General features: G+C 43.6%; 1 protein-coding gene across 5 annotated transcripts in view; it reads left to right on the forward strand.

Annotated features, from left to right (window-relative positions):
- The window catches only part of TERF1 (telomeric repeat binding factor 1), a 276,338-nt gene that overhangs the window by 64,852 nt on the left and 193,267 nt on the right, over window positions 1–18,219 (forward strand). For all 5 annotated transcript variants that reach the window (XM_029591469.1, XM_029591466.1, XM_029591467.1 and 2 more), the window contains exon 4: window positions 7,160–7,246. In XM_029591469.1, coding sequence (XP_029447329.1) covers window positions 7,160–7,246 — 87 coding nt within the window. The remainder of the gene's footprint in view (window positions 1–7,159; window positions 7,247–18,219) is intronic.

An 18,219-nucleotide genomic window follows, 5' to 3' on the forward strand; every position in this document is an offset into this window, starting at 1 on the left:
TCCACATCGCCGGGAAAGACAACATCACGGCGGATTACCTCAGCAGAGAAAGTCTAGACCCAGGAGAATGGAAGCTGTCAACCACAGCATTCCAACTGATAGTGAACCATTGGGGAACACCAACCATGGACCTTCTGGCAAACTGGTCCAACGCCCAAGTACCCAGTTACTTCAGCCGTAGACGGGAACCTCAGTCCCAAGGCATTGATACCCTGGTTCAGACATGGCCACAGGAGACTCTGCTATATGCCTTCCCACCGTGGCCCCTACTAGGCGCGATCATTCACAAGATAAGTCTACACAGGGGTCAGGTACTTCTTGTGGCCCCAGACTGGCCAAGAAGACCATGGTACGCAGACATGCGGAGATTACTGACAGGGAATCCCCTGCCACTACCTCCACACACAGACCTGCTCCAACAGGGACCGATCTTCCACGAGGACCCAGCTTGATTCTCTCTTACGGTCTGGCCATTGAGAGGGCTCGCCTGAGAGAGAGCGGATACTCGGGGGCTGTAATCGACACCCTACTCTGAGCACGCAAATTCTCCACATCTCTAACGTACATAAGAGTGTGGAGAGTATTCGAAGCCTGCTGCGAGGACCACAATATCATACTTCGCTCAGTCAAAATTCCTGCAGTCTTGGAATTCCTACAGAACGGTCTACAGAAGGGATTGTCCCTCAACTCCATCAAAGCACAGGTGGCCGCATTGTCATGCTACGGCGCCAAGAACGAGGGCGGCAGCATAGCCTCTCACCCGGATGTCTCCCGCTTCCTGAAAGGAGTTAAGCACATCCGACCACCCCTAAAGTGGCCGGTACCCCTTTGGATCCTCAACCTGGTCCTGGATTTCTTAGCAGGAGCCTCAATCAGACCTCTCCGCGGCCTGTCTCTCTGACTGTTAACATTGAAAACAGCCTTCCTGCTGGCAGTCTGTTCAGTCCGTCGCATATCCGAGCTGCAAGCACTGTCCTATTGTGAGCCGTTCCTCAGGTTCACCCCAGGAACCATCCAGTTGCGCACGGTTCCCTCGTTCCTCCCCAAAGTGGTGTCTCACTTCCACCTTAACCAAACCATCTCGCTACCATTGCCAGATGAACATAAGAATTCGGAAGAGGCCAAAATTCTATGCCACCTGGCCAGATATCTGGCGATGTCGGAAAGACAGACCAGCTGTTCGTCCTTCACAGCGGGAAGAAGCAAGGGGAAGCGGCCTCACAAGCAACCATAGCCCGCTGGATCAAGGAAGTCATCAAGGCGGCCTACGTAGAAGCAGGCAAGCCGCCGCCTCTACAAATCAAGGCCCATTCTACTAGGGCCCAGGCAGTGTCCTGGGCAGAAACCAAGATGCTGTCACCCGCCGAGATTTGCAGGGCGGCGACATGGTCCTCCATCCACACCTTTTCCAGGTTTTACCGCCTGGATGTTCAGGCTCGGGAGGACACAGCATTCGCAAGGGCAGTACTAAGTAGGTCACAGGCAGCCTCCCACCCGGTTCGGGAGTAGCTTTTATACATCCCATTGGTCCTGAGTCCATCTGCTACACGCTAGGAAATGGAGAAATTACTTACCTGATAATTTTGTTTTCTTTAGTGGACTCAGAATCCCACCCACGGCTGCCGTTACTCATGAAAGCCTTGGGGGACAGCTCCGAGAGCAAGGGAATCAAGGGTAAGCCATGCTTTCCTTCATCTAGGGCACCCATCCTACCGGGTTGGGTGCCCGTGACCGCCAGTGTCGACGTTTCCCGGCTCTGCGGTCTCCAGCTATAGCCAATTCAACCGATTCAAGTTGTAAAGTTAATCAAGTTAACCAAGTTATGAAGTTATGCAAGTTATTCAAATTAGTCAGTCACACATATATCCACAATGCTTTTCGAGGAGAATACTGAAGAGCTGCACTTCCTGCGGGGGTATATGTACTAGGGCTGATGTCAGATTGAAATCTGATCCGTCTCCAACTGCTATCAGGAGTACACTATACCCATTGGTCCTGAGTCCATCTGTCTACACTAAGGAAAACGAAATTATCAGGTAAGTAATTTCTCCATTACGAACTGCCCCAAAGGGGGGCCCAGGTTTTATTAGGGAAAGATGTTTTAAAAATGTGCAAGTTGTAGATGATTATAGTTTGTTTAGTTTTAAAGGGAAACCTGCTACATTATCATTGTTGTTAGTGAATGCACAGGCGATTCAGAAGAAAGTACCAGTACTTTTAAATTTATTTATTTATTTAACGTTTTTTATATACCGACAATTGTTTTGAATATCTTATCTGTTTACAGAGAAAGTAATGCAGCAATAAGCTTTACATTAAACATGGAACATTAATCATGAAACATTGAGTCAACGTACATAATGGAGCGATACGGATATTTTTTGCTTAAAAGGTACCTGGCTTCTTTCATCTGATTCAGCCTTGCTGAATGATTTGACATTACCAAACTATCAGGTCAATACAGTAAAGTGCGGCCGCGGTTACCCTGCTCCTAACCCGCTTTCTACTCACTTTTCGGCCACGTTAGTCCAACCCACGATACACTATCCCCTTTAACCCATTCTTACCGCCTCTTTAAATCACCGGGTAACCCCTTCCGCCCGCGGCATGTATATTAGATGTAAATGATCGAATTAGCTATTCCCTCCCATACAGTAACGCACGCCCCGACTATCGCTTTTTTACCCTGCGCGTTTAACCTGCTAACTTACCGCCTACCCTTACCCCTGCGTTAGAGGCAGGGCTATGGGTAGGCGTCAAACTTTCCCCCAGCCCCCGCTCACCTGCCCTGGCCGCGTCCATGGGTGCTGGTCTCCGGGGCAGCCCCAGTCCTCTCTCCCCTCCTCCCGAAGCAACGAAAGCGGAAAAAAGCGAAAAAAAAAAAGTAGCAACGAAGCGACTTACTTTTCTTGCATCCCTCCTCCGGAGACGAACATCGGCGGAGACGGACCGCGGCTCCCCTGCCTCCTGGAGGCAGCTGCCGGCGAAGATGGATGCCTGCACGGGCGAAAGCGGCCCCTGTGCGTGCAATGGGCCGCTCAAGGCGTGACGTCACGACGTTTGGCTTCACGGCATGTGACGTCACGTCTTGAGCGGCCCATTGCATGCACAGGGGCCGCTTTCACCCATGCAGGCATCCATCTTCGCCGGTGGGGCCGCTTTCGCCGCCGGCTGCCCCCCGAGAGGCAGGGGAACCGCGGTCCGTCTCTGCCGATGTCCGTCTCTGGAGGAGGGCTGCAAGAAAAGTAAGTCGCTTTGTTGCTTTACACTTTACATGTTGTTTCACCAGTCCTCTCTCCCCCCCTCCCTGCGCCTTGCTTCGGGAGGAGGGGAGAGAGGACTGGCAATCCCGAGCGTAGGAGAACCATCTACTTCCTGGTACCTGTCATTTCAAATGTCATTTGAAATGACAGATACCAGCGTGTCCGTGAAGTGTTAGGCCAGCCACCCAGGATACTGTATAGCGCTCTATACAGTAAAATGGGTTGCGCGGGCCTAACGCTTCACGGACACTTCTTGGACTCTGCTTGCATTTGCAAGCTATTTAAATACAGTATCGAGCGGTAGGTGAGCCGGACTGTGCGTGCGGCAACCGCGGGTGCGCCCGGCAGTAACGCAGCTCTTCCTACCGCTCCTTACTGTATCGGCCTGTATGTGGTGTTTTCTAAACCACGTGGATTTGTTTGAATATTTTTATTAAAGGTTTCTAACATGTAGGTACAATATGGAAGGGGGGCTATTGGTGATTGCAAAAGAATCATTGCAGCTATCTATAGTAGATATTGATGTACTGGTGCCTTTAGAAATGTTATTTCTTTCTTCATCTCAGAACTGGAGTCTTTGCTTAAATTATGCACTCCAGATTATCTGGACAAAAATTTAGATGTTTTGGTGGATAGCTTAATGACTGTAAAGGCTGATGTAAAGAATACAGTATTGCTTGGGGACTTTAACCTTTGGATGGACTGTAATCATTTGCCCAATATTTGTCAGGACATGCTAGATGCCTTACAAGCATTAGGTTGGGTGCAATTGGTAAACTGAGCGCATAAACAGGGCCACTTGTTAGACCTTGTCTTTGTACCAAAAAAACTAGTCAGGTTCCTTTTGTGAAAATATTAGTGAAGTTCCATAGTCAGATCACTATTTGATTCAGTGTAAGTTTACCTACCCTATGTTACAATTAGGTAGATCATCTAAAAGATTCACTATTACTAGAAGAGCTCCAATAGATTTAGATTTATTAAGAGAAAATTGGATACCATTTCTTTCAGACCCAGTTGTTGAAGAGGCTGAAAGTTTAGTGAACCATTGGAAAACATCTTTACAAACTTCATTGGATAAGTGGGCTCCAGTCCAGACTAGGGTAGTTAAGAGGCAAAGATTCACCCTTTGGTATTCTCCCATTTTGAGGAGTTTAAAGCAGGAATTGTGTAGAGCAGAGCAAAGGTGATGGAAGAACAAATTGGAAGAGGCTTTGATTATAATTGTAACATTGAATAATTATAGAGTAAATATAATTCAGGCCAAGCATAAATGATTTTCGGATCAGATCTCTGCCGCAGCTTGAAGACCACAAGAAGTATTTGACATTGTACGAACAATATCGAGGGTTCCGATTCAAAATCCAATAGTTCAATCGAAGCAATCATGTGAGATTTACGGTATTTTATTTCTTAAAAAATAGTTGACATAGTTAAGTCAATGGAAGATTTATCACTGACAGACCCAGAATCTCTGGAAGAGGCTTTGGTATCCTGGACAGAATTTGATCTAGTCGCACAATCAGAAGTGTCTGCTATATTACGGAAACAAAGGGGAACGTCTGTAAATTTAAACTCCTGCTCATCTACTATTATAAAAAGTCTAGTTTCGGAAGTTACAATGTTTATAACTAAACTGATAAATCCTCATTACAGAGGGCTATGTTCCTGTTGAATTGAAATGAGCTTCTGTATATCCTCTAGTTAAAAGCACTAGTGCGGATCTGAGTGAATTGTCAAATTATTGCCCAGTCTCTCTTCTTCCTGTTATCTAAATTATTGGAGAAAATAATTAAACAGCTACAGGATTATCTGACAGATAATAACCTTTTGGATAATTCTCAGTTTGGATTTCATCCAAAATATAGTACCGAAACTCTACTGTTGGACTCTTTTGACTCTATTTGTTTGGGTTTCAATACAGGTACAGATTATTTGTTGGTTTTATTAGATTTATCTAGTGCATTTGACTCTTTGGAATCTGAAATTCTGAATAATTTGAGGAGACTAAAAATTTAGAGATAGGGGCTACAATGTATTCATGGTTTAAATTATTTTTGGGAAATTGGTCATTCAGTGTAGTACTGGGGAATAAAAAATCAGTTAATCACTCTCTACAGGAGTACCTCAGTGTTCATCCCTATCTCCAATTTTATTTAATGTGTACATTACTTTGTTTATTGCTTTTCTAGGTTACAGGTTTTTTGTTAAATATTATGCAGATGACATTCAATCGTTTTTCATAATCACCAAGTCATTGGAGTCAGCACAAAAGAGGTTACTAGATATTTAAGCAAATTAAACTTTAGTTAACTGGGAATAAATTAAAATTGAATATTAAGAAAACAGAGGTCATTATGTTATCTAGACTAGAGAGAGTTGATTCCTTCCCTAATACTCAATTTGATGGGACTTCTACCTCTAGATTCATCAAATGCTATAACATCCGCGGTAAGAAAAAAGGACATGTTTATGGTAATTTTAGAATTACGCACCACATGCTAACATACTGCTTCGCATAGATAGTGTATCGTGGGATGCAGTAAAGTTTTCACACCCCACAATACTTCTGTTTCACAGCTTATGAAGTGCCCAGGGGGGAGGGGGGGGGGGGGAGAAAGAGAGACTATTTATAATAGTCAACTATTTATATCTCTATAGGAGGGTGTTGGGTGGTTTAGAGTTTAGGGGCCAGTTTTACATGCAGAGTGAGACGTATGAACAGCATAGTACACCATGGTAAAGATTTGGCGTCATTTGGAGTGAGGAAAGTCTCACAAAGATGAGATTGCTACAATGTACTCTCGCCCTAGCTTGATGGATTCTATAACTGTTATTGCTATTATGTACATATTTATTTACAATGTTTAATGTACAAAATAATGCAAATTTGTGTTTTGCAGAATTGCAACTGAATTTACCGTTATGCCCACACAATAAACTAGAGGCCCTTTTTATAATTACAAACTGGTTTCATATGTATACATTGGTTTGACAGATTAAGGAAAAGAAGAATAAAAGGAGAAATGTGAGTGAGAGAGAGAAAATGAGGGTCCAAAGTAGATCATAATGTGCGTCAAATTCCAAGAGCCTGTTGTATGCAGCATTTTTCCTGTAGAGACAAAATGGGAAAAAACCCTTTAGTACATCTGGCCAGATATTTGTACAATGGTTTCCTTATAACGATTAAGTTCTATGATACATTCATTTCATGTACAGACATTTCAGATTAGTCATTGATTCATTTAATAATGATTTTTCTAATACTTACCAGAAGTTTAAATAAAATCTCTCTCTTCTAGATCTGTCAATGCTATTGTTTCCCCTCCTAGGCTCCCAATTGTCACTCTTCCATTTTCATAACAGATCTTCAACCTACACTCTTAAAATGTATCTAGTCTCATTAAATATAGTTTTAATAGGACATATTTTCATCAATATAGCTAGTACAGTTAAACATCAAAACATCTCTACTGAGAAGAAACCTTACAAAAACAGGCCTTTATCTTACTTCAGGTAAAATCTACTCATCTAAATATGCCCAATTTTTTGGAGTTGAAAATGTAAACTGAAATTAACCCTCAAAATGCTGTCAATTAATAGTATAAAATTGTCAATTATATTCTAGAAGTATTTAATTTTAGATATACATATTTTTAAATGTTTTAGATAAGAGAAATCCACTGCATATTTACCATCAGTGGTGGCTGGAAACATCAATAATTTGTCCTTCAACTTTGAAATGGGTTTTAAATATATTTCAGATAGTTATGTTTTATATAATAGAAAAGGCCTTAATCATAGCTCCAAGGTCATAATTGCTCAAACAGAAAGCAAACCTTTTGGAGAGAACCCATAATATGTGCTGCATTGTGATTTTCTTTCTTTTTGTTTAGGCTATAGCCGTTTGTATGGAGAAGGGATACTTTAAGCAGGCTGCAGAAGTCCTTGAAAGACAGTTTGCAGAAGAGGATTTGAATAAGGTATTGTAATAGGCCAGACAAACTTCAGTATTTCTATATGTAACTTAAAAAAGAAAGTAAAGAGGTACTTATTTGTAATAGCTTTTATTATGTAAAATTAAAAGCATTCATAAGATATGCCATACTGGGTCAGATCAAGGGTCCATCAAGCCCAGCATCCTGTTTGCAACAGTGGCCAATCCAACTCACAAGTACCTGGTAAGTACCCAAAATCTTAAATAGATCTCAAGTTATTATTCCTTATTGATTAATATCAATTTATGGATTTTTCTTCTAGGAAATTATCCAAACCTTTTTTAAACCCAGTTACAGTAACTGCCATAACCACATCATCTGGCAGTGAATTCCAGAGCTTAACTATGTGTTGAGTGAAAAAGATTTTTCTTCGCTTTGTTTTAAATGAGCTACCTGCTAATTTCATGGAGTGCCTCCTAGTCCTCCTATTGTTCAAGTCATTTCATGATTTTGTAGAACTCTATCACATTTCCCCTCAGTCGTCTCTTCTCCAAACTGAACAGCCCTAACTTCTTTAGCCTTTCCTCATAGGGAAGCTGTTCCATGCCTCTTATCATTTTGGTTGCCCTTTTCTGTACTTTCTCCAGTGCAACTATATTTTTTTTGGAGATGTGGCAACAGAGGCATTATGGCACACCCTATTTTATTTGCCATTCCCTTCCTTTGTTTGCTTTTTTTGACAGCCTCATGCTTCCTAAGTTACAGCAAGCCCAGGGGGCTAGCCCTGCCTATGTAGTCAGGGTTGAAGCAGTGAGTAAGGGCCGGACAGGCCTGCAAGTTTTGTTTTTCTTCTCTCTTTCTCCTGGAGGTTAAAGACAGCTGGGAAAGTAAGGAAGATGAACAGGTGATCCAGATTCTCGCTACGGACAGCAGCAACTGCAGATGCATACAACTCAAATTGAATAGCAGCAGGCGTTGAGAACAAGTTATACAGCAAACCACAGTGCTAACTCAGCCGTAAAGACCGCTGTGATCAGGCCAGCTCCCTTGTCACTGTTATGACGCAAGATGACTCCAGGAGAAGATACCAACTGTTTCCTGAAAAACTTTGACCGTACAGCTCAACTGGTTAGAAGATAGGTGGCCTAGTTATTTGGGGAATCTACTCACTGGGAATAGTCAAGATGCCTTCCAAATCACTAATCCGAAAGGGAAGGCCACCTACCAAGAAGTCAAGGCCTCCATTCTAGAGAGAGTGGTACTCGCCCCTGAAGCCTACCAACAGTGATTTTGGTAGGGGGTTCTTCAAGCTGGAAAAAATCCAAGGAACCTATTCTACAGCTAAAGAATGTTGCTTGGAAGTGGCTGAGCTCAGAGGGGAAGACTGGATTGGAGGTAGCCAAAGCGGTTCTGCTGGAACAGTTTCTCGACAGCTTAAAACACCCTATGCGGCAGTGAGTCTGCCAATACCCAGACCTTATACTGGAAAGAGCTCTGGAAGTAGCGGAGGCCTATTACCAGGCCCAGACCAAGCCTGAGTTGCTAAGATTCCCAGAGAAGCCACTCAACCCAGGTAGAGGACAATGGAGTCCTTAAGAGCCGGAGGCCCCAACAACCAGTGGCACAGATCCGGTAGGAATTTTCGCTTCAAACACAAACATCTGGATCATCATATTTCAACTGTGGAGAAAAGAGCCATTTTGCCAGAGCCTGTTCCCACAGGGAAAATGAGTGAATGGATGTTAAGTTCATGGCTTCACATTTTTATTTTGTGGATGTTCCCAACCAGGAAGACTCTACGTTTGTGATTCCTTTGGAGTTAGAGGGCTCTGCAGCCTAGGCATTAATGGATTTTGGCAATGTGAAAATGCTCATTTGAAAAGACTTAGGGAAATGGGTCCAGATCAGTTACTGGAAAACCGTGACCTGCTATGTATCCATGGGAACCAATGGCAGCACCCTACAAGTCAAGTACAGCTGAAGGCCCTGGTTGCTGAGGACCAAATAGAAGTGAGAGGAGTTCTTTGGCTTCACTATCCTGTAGCAATAGGATTGGTCTGTCCGAATTTCAAAATTCTATAGAAACAGCTCATGTGTTCCCTTCAGGCCAACAACAAAGAATTGACATTTCCAGAGCTCTTCCCCTTAGAAGATCTGGACCTGTATCATAGACTAAAACTTCTAAATCCCAGAGGCAACACAGACATGAAAATTACATGTATGCTGCTAATCTAGAGACAGCTGGGGAGGAAGGATCGTAATCACAGAAGAACACAACTTACCCAGAATATTATACCTGCTGGCGCTAACTTTTATATAGGGATAGAGCAGCTTTTAAATGAAAACAAGAGTGAAAGCAGACAGTCACTCAACAGTGCATAGTTTGAAGGAAGGTAACATTGAAGGATACTAATGAAAAGGAGAGTTAGGGTATCCCAACAGAGAGGTTCCAATAAAAGCAAAAGTAGTCCATGTGCCTATAAGTAAATAATCACCTGAGCTAAAGAATTCCAAATTATCCCTATTAACTGAAAAGCAGGTTGTTAATACAAACAAAAAACACACTTTGAAATGTCTGTGTGCCAATGCCAGAAGTCTGAGAAGTAAGATGGGAGAGTTAGAATGTATAGCAGTAAATGACGAGATAGACATAATTGACATCTCAGAGACCTGGTGGAAGGAGGATAACCAGTGGGATAGTGCTATATCAGGGTAGAAATTATATTCCAATGATAGGAAGGATCAACCTGGTGGGGGTGTGGCCCTTTATGTCCAGGAGAGCAAAGAGTCCAACAGGATAATAATCATACAACAGACTAAATGCACAGTAGAATCTATATGGGTAGAAATCTCATGTGTGTTGGGTAAGAGTATGGTGATAGCAGCATACTACCGTCCATCTGGCCAAAATGATGAGACTGACGATGGAATGCTAAGATAAATCAAGGAAGCTAACCTATTTGGCAGTGCAGTAAAAATGGGCGATCTCAATTATTCCAGTATTGAATGGGTAAATGTAACATCAGGACATGCTAGTTCCTGGATGGAATAAATGACTGCTTTGTGGAGCAATTGGTTCAGGAATTGACGAGAGAAGGAGCTAATTTAGTTCTGATTCTTAGTGGAACGCAGGATTTGGTGTGAGGTAACTGGTGGGGCCATTTGGTAATGGTAATCATAACATGATCAAATTTAAACTAATGACTAGAAGGAGGACAATATGTAAATCTACAGCTCTAACACTAAATTTTCAAAAGGGAAACTTTGATAAAGTGAGGAAAATAGAAAAAACTGAAAGGTTCAGCTGCAGTGGTTAAAAGTGTACAACAGGTGTGGAAATTGTTTAAAAATATCATCTTACGAGTGCAGTTGAGATATATTCTACACATTAAGAAAGGTGACAAAGAAGGCCAAACAATTCCCGGCATGGTTAAAAGGTGAGGTGAAAGAGGCTATTTTAGCCAAAAAAAACCATGCTTCACAAATGGAAGAAGGATCCATCTGAAGAAAATAGAAAAAAGAAAAAACATTGTCAAGTTAAGTGGAAAACATTAATAAGACAAGCTGAGAGAATTTGAAATGTTGGCCGTAGAGGGAAAAACTCAAAGCAGGAAATCTGCCAGGAAGTCTATTGGACAGTTAGATGATAGAGGGGTTAAGGGGACTCTTAGGGAATATAAGGCCATCGCAGGAAGAGTAAAGGAATTCTTTGCTTCTGTGTTTACTAATGAGGATGTTGGGGAGATATTGGTTCTGAGATGGTTTTCAAGGGTGATGAGTCAGATAGATGAACTGAAACAAATCATAGTGAATCTGGGATATGTAATAGGTCAGATTGACAAACTAAAGAGTAGCAAATCACCTGCATCGATGGTCTGAACCCCAGGCTTCTGAAGGAACTCAAAAAAGAAATTTCAGATCTATTAGTAAAAATTTGTAACCCATCATTAAAAGCATCCATTGTACGTGAAGATTAGAGGGTGGCCGATGTAACCCCAGGATATCGATATCTTCAATTTAAATTAAATGGACCTGACATTTAAAGTTGAGATGATGCCAGTACAAGATAGGCAACGGCCTTAATAATTTAAATTGAAGATATCCATATCCGTGAAGAAGTTATTTTAATAAATGACTTTAAGCAGAAATTATCATGTGTAATGAATATAGAAGTTTTTGTAATAGTTTTTGCATGTGGAAAACACTTTCTTAAGTAAAATATTGTGCAATATATTTCTATTTCACTTGCCGAATATGAAGATCCCCAACTGTGATGACTGCCCTAATTGGAGGTATTATCATGACTTTGGCTACCAAAGGAGATCCTGACAGATCTCAGGGGATTCCATGTCCAAGCTAATGAAACAACTCTGCACCTTGCTCAAGGTACAAACTCTGTGTACATCAGTGTATCACCCACAGACCAATGGCCTTGTTGAGCGCTTCAATCAGACGCTCATGCAGATGTTGAGGACATTTTTGGATGAAAATGGCTATCCTGAGTGCTGTTCCGCAATCCTTGAAGTACCCCTGAACTTGATGAGGATTCTCCCCTTTTTATTTACTGTATGGGAAGAGGTCAAGAGAAATCTTGGGCAAGGCTCGTGAAATTTGGGAAGGTGAAGGAAACTGAACAGAACCTCATTGACTACGTTCGCTGAGTGCAGGATAGCCTAATGAAAAGCTGGGGAGGTGGCCCACTTATGCCTAGAGAAGGATCAGGCTACCCAAGCCTGAAGTTAGTCACCCCACAGTCCAAAGAGTATTCCAGCTTGGAATCTCATTCTTTTCCTCCTCCCATCTTCAGAAAGAAAGTTGTTAGCCCGTTGGCAAGGACCCTATGAAGTTCTAGAGAAAGCAGGGCCCATGGATTACAAAATAGCCCAGCCAGATAAAAGAAAACGCAAATCTACCACGTAAATCTTCTAAAGACGTGGGTTGCACAGGTGAGTGGAGTGATCCAAGAAGAAGAGATTGGACCAGAGGTTTGACCTGAAGTGGACCAAACCCAGATTCCATTCAGAGAGTAGGTGTCCACTGCACAGACAGCTGACTTAAATCAGCTGGAGGAGCAGAATAAGGAGATCTTCTCAAACCTACCAAGTCATACTCAATTGGTACCTCATGACATCATTACTCTTCCTGGAGTTGTGCTGCAACACCTCTGCCAGCAGATGGAGATGGAGCAAACTGACGTCACAGTATATATACCCCTGCAGTGACATCAGCCTGCCAGTATTCTCCATCTCCAGCAGATGGTGGACATGCATCTCTTTACTGCGGATTGCTTCATTTTGAGAAAGGAGAATTAAGGGAATTCACCCTGCTCTCCAGTGGTGATACCAAATATAATGTCCAGAGTCTTAGAAGGAGGCTTTTGTTGCATAGGGCTTCCTTATTTCCCCTTGTCCATGCTTGGCACGCCGTTCTGATGTTCATCCCACTTTGTGGGAGGTCGAGGGATGTGGGAAGCCTGGTAGGTTGAGCAGTCTCCTTAGGCTAGGCCCGTTCAAAGGCTTTTCCTCTGCACACCGCGTGGTAAGACGCAACGGCATTTCGTGCACTTTCTCAGGCTGCCCTCTACAGTATTGTTGGTTCGGCAAGTGCATCTAGCTGTGCATCCAGGTTGTACACCCAGCTTTTGGCCATACATCGGGCCTTATAGTCTGTACGTCCAAGTTACGCGGTGCTATAGTGGCCACACGCTTACCTGTGCACACAGGTTGTAATGTGTGCTTAAGTTTTTTGGGGTGCTTATGTTTGGGACACTTAAGTCTTCGATGCCTAGTTAAGTGCCTAGGTGTGAGTCACCAAAGTATTGGATGCCTAATTTTTGAGCACCTAAGTTGGAACTATATATATATATATATATATATATATAACAAAAAAACAAAACAAAACCCAGCTTAGACGCATGTTTCCAGCCGCCGCTCAGCACACTGTCGGCCATAATGGTGCCTATACCTAAGAAGCCTAAGTGCCTTTTTCTTTGTACTGCCTGTCATATTAGGGCATCTTAGCAAGGAGTGCCCGCTGACTTGTGGCAGCGCTGTTTGGAGGATCAGGAAGAATTATCTTTCTGTGAGTCCACTAATCCTGGTTCTTTCCAGCTGGATGTGCGTCTGGGTAAAGGTGATTCAGGTGGGCGCCTGAATTTGGACCTCCCCTAACTGGTTCCTTAGCAGGGAACAGTAGCTCAGTGAGTATGCCTCAGGTGCCTTCTGGTTTGATACTTCTACTTTTTCATGGGTAGACTTTTTCAGGGGTATTGCAATCCAGTGCTCCCAGAACAGAGGTGCAGGTAGGAACCTTGCCTGGACTTTCTGTTAAGCGCTGGACTACTCATAGAGCAGCAGCGGGACTTCCTGATAGAGATCCGGATGGCACGGATGATGCTGCCGAGCCTGACTCTCTTGAGGATGGGGAAATTTCTCCATGATTAGAAAAATATAGAACTATGCTACTGTTATTTCATAGAGATGAACAGCCAGTTCTGATCTCCCAGACCTTGAAAATGCTTGGGTTCCTGGGGCGGTTTCTGGGTCTGAGCCGAAGAGAAATCCCATTTTGGTCCCCTTCGTAAAGCCTCTTGTTTTTTTTCCTGTGATGGAGGACGTTCAGGAATTGATTGATCTTGTGGGGCTCCCCAGAGGCTAATTTCAAAGGGGGTTGGGTTTTGGAAGGCATATACCCTCTGGATCCAGTGGTAAGAGAGCGCTTACATTTTCTGAAGGTAGATGCACTTATGTGTGCAATCTCCAAGCGGACCACTATTCTCGTGGAAGGAGGAGCGGCCTTGAAGGATGCTCATGATAAAAAGATTGTCTACCCTTAAGCAAGCATTTGAAGCAGTGGCAATGACCTTGCAGATTGCTTCTTGTTGTTCCTTGGGGGCTCCTTGTTTGCTTCTCTTTCAAGAGATTGACTCTGGGGAAAGCTCCAGGGCAGTTATGGAACCAGCCATTGCCTTCATGGCAGATGCAGGCTGTGATTTGGTCCACACTTCAGCCAGAGGGGTGGCTTCTATAGTAACGACCAGGTGTCAGTTATAGTTGAGAAATTGGTCAGCCGATGCATCCTCCAAGGCTAACCTCACCAAATTGCCCTTTAATGGCTCGCTTTTATTTGGGAGCGAGTTGAAGAAACTGGCCAGTTAGTGGAGTGAATCTCTGGTTCCTCGTTTGCTGGAGGATAAGAAGGAGACACAGCACTCCTTTATCATGAGAGGTTGTGCTTGAGGATACAGGCGTTTTCGACCCTATAGAGGAGCGACCTTTCAGAGGACTCGACCTTTCAGTAAGTTTGTCCTTTCGTCACAGGCAACCCAGAAGGGGCACAGGTTCGGGTAGTGGCACATCCCCGAGCCTCCCAATGAAGGCTTGCCACCCCACCCCTGGGAACAGGAGATAGGGGGACGCTTCTGTCTCTATCAAAGGTGGGTTGAAATCACATTGGATCAGTGGGTCCTGGATACAAGAAGGATATGCGATGGAATTTCTCAGTGTTCATGGTGTCTCCCTGCCAGTCCCCACAGAAGAAGCAGGTATTGGAGAGTCATTGGCAAGAATCCTCAATCTGAGGGCTGTGGTCCCAGTGCCCATGTCTTAAAGTACGGGGCGATATTCCATTTAATTTTCGTGCCAAAGAAAGAGGATTCCTTTTGTCTCATCCTGGACCTCAGAGGTGTAAACTGTCATCTGTGGGTGAAACATTTTCACATGGAAACCTTGTGCTCAGATATTATGTCCATGCAGTCGGGGGAATTTCTGACCTCTCTGGATCTGACAAAGCATATCTTCATATTCCCATCTGACTAGAACATTAATGCTTTCTGCCACTTTCAGTTTTGGGCATTGCTCTTTGGTCTGGCCACCGCTCCCAGAACCTTTTTCAAGTTAATGGTAGTAGTTGCGGCTGACTTGAGTGGATGGAATCCTAGTACATCTGTAATTTAATGACTGGCTGATTTGAGCTAAGTCACTGGAAGAGAGACACCTGGTGACTCACAAGGTGATTTCTCTGTTGCATTAGCTTGGCTGGGTGGTGAACCTAGCTAAGAGCAGTCTTCAGCCTACTCAGTTGCTGGAATACTTCGGGGTTTGGTTTGTCATGAAGCAGGGCAAGATGTTCCTGCTGGAAGCTCGAATTCAGAAGTTGCTAGCTCAAGTCAGTCTGTTGTTGAACACTCTGCGCCCGACCGTATGGTCTTGCCTGCAGATACTTGGCTTCATAGCGACGACCCTGGAAGTGGTACTGTGGACGAGGGCACATATGCTTCCTCTTCAGCGCTCCCTGCTGTCTCTGTGGAATCCACAGTCTCAGGACTATTCAATTTGGCTCCACTTGACAATGGAATTCTTCTCCCAACTGCAGTGGTGGCTGCAGGTGGATCATCTAAGGAAGGGAGTTTCCCTAACCCCACCAGACTGGCTGGAACTGACAACGGATGTGAGTCTCCTTGGTTGGGGAGCTTACTGTCAGGAGCTGACAGTGCAAGGGCGCTGGATTGCAGAAGTCTCTCTGGAATATCAATCAGCTGGAAGCTGGAGCAGTCTGGTTGGCATGTTTACAGTTCAGCAACAGGCTGCAGGGTCAGTTGGTCTGAATAATGTCTGACAATGCAACAACTGTGGCTTACATTAATCAGCAGGGAGGTACCAAGAGCCAACAAATGTCACAGGAAATAGATTACATTATGGAATGGGCAGTGGTACATCTCCAGATGATCGCAGCATTGTACATTGCATAAGAGCAGACTTTCTCAGCAGGGAGAATGTGGACCCAGGAGAATGGATGTTGTCAGACAAGGTATTTCAGCTGATTCAGGATCTCTGGGGTCTCCCGTTCCTAGACCTGTTGGCGACTTTGCGCAATGCGAAAGTTCTGGGTTTCTTAAGCTGCAGGAAGAAGTTATTAGGGATCGATGCCCTAGTGCAGGAGTGGCCGGAAGACAAGTTGCTGTATGCCTTTTCTCAATGCCCCATATTGGGCAGACTGATTCGAAGGATCAAACTGCACAGAGGGATGGTGCTTTTGGTCACTCCAGATTTGCCCAGAAGACCATGGTATGCAGATCTGTGGATGTTCCTAGTGGGATTTGCCTCTTCGACTTCCAGTGCACAGGAACCTGTTGCAGCAGGGACCTGTTCTTCACGAAGATCCGGCTCAATTTTGTCTTACAAGTATGGCCCTTGAAAGGGCTTGCTTGCTGAAACATGGATACGCTGTGGCAGTGATTTCCAATGTGCTAAAAGCTAGAAAGTTCTCCACTTCCTTGGTCTTTATGCGGTTTGGAGAGTGTTTGAGGCCTGGTGTGAGGATTGAGGAACACTTCCTTCCTTGGTCAAGATTCTGCTCGTTTTGGAATTTTTGCAGGATGGCTTGAATAAACACTTGGCTTTCAATTCCTTAAAGGTAGAAGTAGTGGCTCTCGCCTGTTTCAGGGGTCAGGTAAATGGTGAACCCTGTTGACTCATCCTGATGTGGCCCGAAACCGCAAAGCATCTTCGTTCTGCTTTGCGGTTTCCGGTGCCCCTATGGAGTCTTAATTTGGTTTTGGATTATTTGGCAGGCCCTACATTTAGACCGCTACATACTCTCTCCTTGCGGTTGCTGACCTTGAAAATGGTATTCCTTATGGCAATTTGTTATATGTATAGGGTTTCCGAACTGCAGGCCTTAACTTCCTGGGAGCCATTTTTTCAGGTGACTCCAGGGGCAGTACAGCTGTGTACTGCTCCTTTTTACCGAAGGTGGTCACTGAGTTTCATTTGAATTAGTTCTTCTCCCTGCTATCTTTGGACACAGAGAGAGAGAGTATAGTAGAGGAGTATAGTCAAGTGACACAGAGAGAGAGAGTATAGTAGAGGAGTATAGTCAAGTGTGTCAAGAGACACATTGTCAGGTATCTGGAGGTTACTGAGCCTTTGCGGAAGTCAAATCAGCTGTTTGCCGGCACTTGACAGGGATAGCCAGCTTCGTGGGCTACAATAGCTTGCTAAGGAGGTAGTTACGGCTGTATACTTGGATGCTGGGAAGCCATTACCTAGTCAGGTTAGGGCTCATTCCGCTAGGTTCAGGCAGTGTCATGGTAGAAGTTAGATTGTTGTCTCCTGTTGACATTTACCGAGTAGCAAAATGGTCCTCCTTGCACACCTTTTCCATTTAATTTTCATTTCATTTATTAAAATGTATTAATCGCCTTCCACAAAGAGTCCTAGGCGATTTACATCATTAACATACATAATAAAAACAAAGAATAACAAATACAATAACACACAAATTGCATATGTTTCACAGAAACAAAAATAGTCAATATCATATGGATAGACTCAATGATCAATCACCCAAAGTGTGTATCGAAATCCTCACATCTATAAGAGTGTGTATTCTGCTGATAGCGCTCTAGAATATGTTGAATGCACGTTGGAGTAGGTACTCTTTAATAACTGTCTGAATTTTTTCACATCATCTAAAGACCTGAGCTCGAATGGAATGAGATTCCATTGTGTTGGCGCAGCAATAGAAAAAGAGGTCTCACGAGTACTATATAAATGTGCTTGTTGAACAGAAGGAACTTGTAGCAGATTCAACTGGGAAGATCGTAAACATCTTACTGGTTTATAAATGCGCAAAAGGGCATTTGGCCAGTAAGAGGAATCTAAAGTTAACAACTTAAAGACAACCATAACTATTTTATATGTAATGCGTTCAGATATTGGCAACCAATTCAAACTATACAGAAAACAAAACAGAAAACAAAACAAACTATACAGAAAACAAAACAAACTATACAGAACTGGAGAAATGTGATCACGACGCTTCGAATGAGATACTAGACGCTCAGCCTTTTCCAGGTATTATCGTCTGGGTATTCAGGCCTGGGAGGACACTGCCTTTGCACGTGTGGATTTGACTGACTGCTGACAGCCTCCCGCCCTATTTGGGAGTAGCTTGGGTACATCCTACTTGTTCTGGATTTATCTGACTGGACACTAAGAAATTACTATTTACCTGAT

This window comes from Rhinatrema bivittatum, chromosome 2 (genome assembly GCF_901001135.1).
Source record: "Rhinatrema bivittatum chromosome 2, aRhiBiv1.1, whole genome shotgun sequence".
In the NCBI taxonomy this organism is placed as follows: domain Eukaryota; kingdom Metazoa; phylum Chordata; class Amphibia; order Gymnophiona; family Rhinatrematidae; genus Rhinatrema; species Rhinatrema bivittatum.